Below are 5,716 nucleotides of genomic sequence, written 5' to 3'. Positions count from 1 at the left end.
TGGCCCTTAGTTAGTTTTTTTAGGGTAACTCGTTAGTTAGTTGCTCTCGCCAAACAGGGGCACCCATCGTATAGGGATCTATTTTTTTGAGGGAAGTATAGGGCTCTTCTTGGACTTATTGTGTATAGGGCTTTTCTTTTTAAGAAAATATTCTGTTAGGGCTAGTTTGACATATTTGTCATTTGGGGGCCAAGACTAAGAACAATCCAAAGGCTCACAAGAAAGCCCGCGGGAAGCCCATCAAAGCCGACAAATACCCAGCGCGGCGTGTATAAAAAAGCGAATTCGGAGGACGGAGCACCTCAAGCTCAAATCCCTTACCCTCCTCGCGTGCCCTCCCTTATCCCCTTCACCATGGCCACCTCCGCCATGACACTCGCCATGGCCGCGGCCACGGACGCCTCCCTCTTTCACCCCACGTTCCTCTCCCAACACAAGCTCACCCCGGCGGCCGCCTTCCTCCCACTCATTTTCTCTCGCGCGCCGCTCCTCCGCTCCACCCGCCCCCGCGCCCCCCTTACGCCCCTCGTCGCCTCCTCCGACGCCGCCGAGGCGGGCCTCGACTGGGCCGACGCGGAGGAAGCCGAAGAGACGGTGACGGAGGAGGAGCCCGCGGTGGCGGCCTCCGGTGGGGATGCGGGGTACGCAGCCGAGCCTCCCGAGGAGGCTAAGGTGTACGTCGGGAACCTGCCGTATGATGTGGACAGCGAGCGGCTCGCCCAGCTCTTCGACCAGGCCGGCGTCGTCGAGGTCGCCGAGGTGAGCCTACCGCTGCAACACCTAAAATAATTACCGGTTAAATTAATAACAGCAACGCGTAAGTACGATTTCGCCCCGTTAATACCATTTTGGTACCTGCACTAGTTCGGGACTGTTTGTGTAATCCGATGTTAATTTGAGTGGTAAGCATATCACTGCATATCAAAATACTCTTGAGTATTTTGATAACTGATGCAATTTTAGGGTAGCTTCCACTGTTAATTGTAGTCTCTGTTTGTTGCCATCCCATCTTCCTAGTTGCAAGAAACGACTTGTTTTAAGTTTCCCTGTTGGCGTGGGTCCTGTTTTTCTTTTCATTCATGTTCTTCTGTTGTCTATTGTCGAACCTTGTAGTAATTGCATTATTTATATAAGGCTTGAGAATTGTAGTGTCTGATATTATTTGTATAAATGGGTGTGCAGTGCTCGATTGATTTTCTTATTTTGACCTTCCTTTGTTCGACTCCAGGTCATTTACAACAGAGAGTCAGGCCAGAGCCGTGGATTTGGATTTGTTACCATGAGTACTATTGAGGAAGCTGACAAAGCCATCGAGACGTTCAACCGCTACGTGAGTGCATATCAATCTTCTCATTGCTTTTTAGTTCTTTGAATTGTTTAGAGTTCACAGATAATCAAATTTTGTTTCATACTCCGACTTGAACATATGAAATTGTTTAGAGTATTTTTCATCACTTGCTTGTCTTCAAGTTATTTATATATGTTGCCATTACACAAGAAATTGGATGTTATCACCTTGAGACGACTTGAACATATCACTTGATAAAAACGGATTATTATCACCTTGACTGGCATGTATCCCTTATTCCGTGTCTTAGATCGCACATCATGTTTGATGAACAACTAAGTGCAGTACACCTGAAAATAGTACAACATGATGTATAAGTTGCACGTTGTGCTGAGTAGCTGGCTGATTACCTTCTGTTTAACAGGACATCAGCGGAAGGCTTCTGAACGTAAACAGGGCAGCTCAAAGGGGCTCCCGTGTTGAGAGACCTCCTCGACAGTTTGCATCTTCTTTCAGGGCTTATGTTGGTAACCTGCCATGGCAAGCGGAAGACTCTAGGTTGGTGCAATTGTTCAGCGAGCATGGGGAAGTAGTTAACGCTACAGTTGTGTACGACAGAGAAACTGGGCGTTCACGAGGATTTGGTTTTGTAACTATGGCTTCAAAGGAAGATCTTGACAGTGCTATTTCAGCGCTTGATGGACAGGTGAGAACATCGTCAGCATAACTATTATCATTTTCATAAACTACTCCCTCCGTCCCATAATGTAAGATGTTTTTCAACACTAGTGTAGTGTCACAAAACATCTTACATTATGGGACGGAGGGAGTACATAACAGCACGACTGCAACATGGAGCAACTAATTTCTCCAGAATTGTCGACTATCATAGTGTGTATGGCAAACATTGAAGGTTCCAAACGGATGCTAATTTGTTGTTGTTATGAACTCTAGGAGATGGATGGCCGTCCACTCCGAGTGAACGTTGCCGCGGAGCGACCGCAGCGAGGGTTCTGATGCAGAGGAGAGCGGGTGTTTCTTTTGGACACACGAGAACAACACTGCTGAAATGTTACTGCGGAAGACTGAAGCATGTCACCACTTAAAAATCCTGCACTGGCCTCCTGATGTTGGGCTATCTCCTCCCATCCCATATTCTTTTTTCATGCTTCCGTTTGCTGTTGATGTCATCATGTTACTTTCTTGTCAACACCGTAAGTTCAACTTTTCAAGTAGGCTACTGTAATGATGTCCTAGTGTTCTCATGATAATCGAAGAAGGTTTTGTTGGTAATGCTAATATGATATGTATGCAAAGGGCAGACTGCACGGCAGCGTTGTTTACTTTTGCAATTACATTCGCCTTGCAACCTGACATTTTTCACAGAACCAAAGATATGTTGGGTCGCTCGAATTTACAGGCACGTTAACATATGCCAACCCAAGTTGCCAGTGACAAGAGAATAACATTGTGAGAGCAGTTCCAACGAGAAAGCATGCTTCACGCTCACAGATGCTAGCAGATACAAAAAGATGGTCAAACACAAACACACACTTCAATACTTTGATGAAGTACCAGTATCCTACATTGCCATGAATCCCAGCGTTTTACAACGACAGCTTGGTAGATTTTATGTCCAATCATAACGCCTTGATAATGAGGTTTTAGGTTCACACATTGAAGATAGCATTTGGTTGGCAGGATGCTGTGATCAATTTGAGTGCAACTGGGCATCCTTGCTGGTGAGAGGCACATAGCGCACAGACGTCTCGTCTCTTATGCTGACACCGCCGTCTGGCTTCTTCTCAATCACCTTCAGCTCCTGGAAGATGGTCCCAACCGGGATCACCATTCTGCCACCAGGCTTCAGCTGCTCGATTAACGCCTCTGGAATCTGCGGTGCTGCAGCTCCGACATGGATGCAGTCATATGGTGCAAGCTCGGGCCAGCCTTCCCTACCATCTGCATCAGTTGCAAACACTATAGTTTGAGATACACCGTAGTAATATGGGCACAATTACTAAGGGATTCCATCAAAAGGAGAAGCATACACATAAAACAAATGGAGAGGGAACAACTGTATGGTATGGTGAAACAACAGACTCACTTTTCTCTTCTCTTCTCTACTTTATTTTTTACTTAAAAAATAAGTAGTGTTCCTTTTCCTGCCATGCAGAACTCTTTGTCAACCGGTTCCACCCTCTCACCACGTCTCTTTATCGATTTTTTTTCATCCAGCCGGTTTGTTTTTCACCATGCCATATTTGACCGCACCTTCCCAGTACACCGCTCAATCACATTAATTTACTTACCTTTTGCACCAATTCCACCTTAGTTTACTTACCAAACTTCTCATAAAACTATAAGGTAACTCTTGGGCAGGATTTGATAAACATTTAGGGCCTCTTTGATTCACACGATTCTGAAAAATACTCCCTTCATTCCAAAATATAGTGCACCTGCGCTTCCCGAGGTCCAACTTTGACCATAAATTTAACCAACGAGACCAACTGCGGCGGGAGAAAAAATTATATAATTGAAAACTTCTTTCAAATACGAATTCACTGATATAATTTTTGCTCCCGCCGCAATCGGTCTTGGTAGTTAAATTTACGGTCAAAGTTGAAGCACGTGGATAGAGGAAGCACTACATTGTGGAATGGAGGGAGTAAAAAGTATAGGATTGGAGTGGCATATCCACTTAAATCCAATAGTACAAAAGAGGTTGGAGTGGATGTTAGATTTCCTATTAAATGTAGTACAGAAGATTCCATACGAAAAATTGCTATGGAATCCAATCCTATGAATCAAAGGACCAACGTAGAAAATATTCCTAAGGACTTCAATCCTCCAAAAATCCTATAGAATTCTTTTGAATCAAAGGAGCCCTTAGTTGGACAATCACATTAATATGGGCAGATAAATCACGAGCTAACGTACTAGAATATATATCCCGTTGCAACGTTTGTGCATTGTCCTAGTTGAAGAATAAAATACTAGCTTGTTACTATGTTAACCCCAACTGAAATAAGCACCCCATGTAGGATATAGCTGAAGAAATCCTCATATCAAATTTGTACATATACAAAACCTGATAATTAGTCTGTATGCCCATCTAAACATGGTTCTAAAAATAGTACTTGCCATGACGGAAGCAAAGTAGATGACTAAAAATGTTAGACTCGGTCTACTTACCAGCAATATGAATACTGAGGGATCCATCATTCAGCTGTGGGGCTGCTGCACTTTTCTTGATGTTTTCAGTAGAAGAAGCAACCAACTCTGGCATGTGTTCAACACCAACTGCTCGTCCTCCCGGTCCAACCATAAGTGCAAAGCAAGCTGTTAGGTACCCAGTGCCTGTCAATTTACCAATACCAGCCAGTGAGTTTAGGACCAAGGTATTAAGCATTTCGGCCACTAAAACAAGCTAGTATTATCATTCGGTCAGAAGAAAATGATCTGACAGATATCAGCATTACTACAAAATCTTCAAAGTTTAGTGTTAAAAGGTGTGGATGACATGCCGGCGAAATGCCTGCCATATGTTTTCTTAGGTATGCCTCTCATACTGTTTTGATAGACTTCATTGCATTCTAAACTTTAAAGATACAGGTTGTTAAATTTGTGGAATGACATCAGGCACGAACATCACCTTACGCTGCCATACAAATTCAGATATTTCAGTTGAACAGATTGAACATACTCAAGTCTTCCATACCTGATCCAACATCTAGAGCTCGCATACCAGGCTGCAGATGATCCTCCAGGAGCTCCAGGCAAGCAGCATGCATGTGAGGCGCAGATATGGTTGCATTGTAGCCAATTGCCATTGGGCTATCAAAATAGGGAGAACCACCCGGAGGCACAAACAGCCCCCTATCGATGGTCTCCATGACCTCCGCAACTTTGGTCGATTTGATTACCCCATATCTCTGCAGTTGCTCAACCATGGCCTTGCTCTTGTCGCTAGCTCCGCTCGACCACAGTCCATGCTATCACAGTGTCCCCACCAGCAGAAATAATGAAACGCATATAATTAGTCGACTTTGCCACTCTAAATGGTGTCAAATTCAGTGAACGAAACTGGTTCCCTATGATTGACGAATTAAATAAAGTTTATATGGATCATGCCATAAGAGAACAATCTTAACTCGCTTGCACCATGGTAGTTGAAAATGTTTACCAAGCAGATGCTTGGAATAGCCTAGCAGCCTGGCGGTCTTTCCATTTGGATGATTCCCACCATCCACATTTCGAGCCTCAAAAATGACCATCACACTTAAAAGATGGAGACTACGGGTCCAAAGGGTCTCAGTGGGATCCAACCAAAGCCCCTCAGCCAGATGATCTCATCAAATAACAAATATATGTACGCAAGGAAGTTGGCACTGCGACAACCAAACCATGTGCTCTAACAATTTTCCT

General features: G+C 44.2%; 2 protein-coding genes across 2 annotated transcripts in view; one reads left to right on the top strand and one right to left on the bottom strand.

Annotated features, from left to right (window-relative positions):
* The first annotated feature begins 295 nt into the window (after positions 1-295).
* LOC100415840 (28 kDa ribonucleoprotein, chloroplastic) lies at positions 296-2,587 on the top strand. The gene is made up of 4 exons (XM_044572207.1): positions 296-759; positions 1,229-1,330; positions 1,713-1,994; positions 2,243-2,587. The coding sequence occupies exons 1-4, from the start codon at positions 355-357 to the stop codon at positions 2,303-2,305; spliced, it is 852 nt and encodes a 283-aa protein (XP_044428142.1). The 5' UTR covers positions 296-354; the 3' UTR covers positions 2,306-2,587.
* Positions 2,588-2,821: 234 nt separating this feature from the next.
* The window catches only part of LOC123152726 (protein-L-isoaspartate O-methyltransferase-like), a 3,560-nt gene continuing 665 nt past the window's right edge, over positions 2,822-5,716 (bottom strand). Inside the window, exons 2-4 of the mRNA XM_044572206.1 lie at positions 5,010-5,283; positions 4,484-4,648; positions 2,822-3,250 (exon numbers count right to left, since the gene is read on the bottom strand). Coding sequence (XP_044428141.1) covers positions 3,000-3,250; positions 4,484-4,648; positions 5,010-5,283 — 690 coding nt within the window. The 3' untranslated portion in view covers positions 2,822-2,999. The remainder of the gene's footprint in view (positions 3,251-4,483; positions 4,649-5,009; positions 5,284-5,716) is intronic.

Source organism: Triticum aestivum, chromosome 7A (assembly GCF_018294505.1).
Source record: "Triticum aestivum cultivar Chinese Spring chromosome 7A, IWGSC CS RefSeq v2.1, whole genome shotgun sequence".
NCBI lineage: Eukaryota > Viridiplantae > Streptophyta > Magnoliopsida > Poales > Poaceae > Triticum > Triticum aestivum.
The sequence above is the reverse complement of the archived record's forward strand: the minus strand, read 5'-3'. Positions and strand labels throughout refer to the sequence as shown.

Coding starts and splice junctions, on each gene's coding strand:
- LOC100415840 (XM_044572207.1), top strand. CDS start 355: ATGGCCACCTCCGCCATGACACTCGCCATGGCCGCGGCCACGGACGCC. Junction 1,331..1,712: donor TCGAGACGTTCAACCGCTAC/GTGAGTGCATAT, acceptor TCTGTTTAACAG/GACATCAGCGGAAGGCTTCT. Junction 1,995..2,242: donor TTTCAGCGCTTGATGGACAG/GTGAGAACATCG, acceptor TATGAACTCTAG/GAGATGGATGGCCGTCCACT.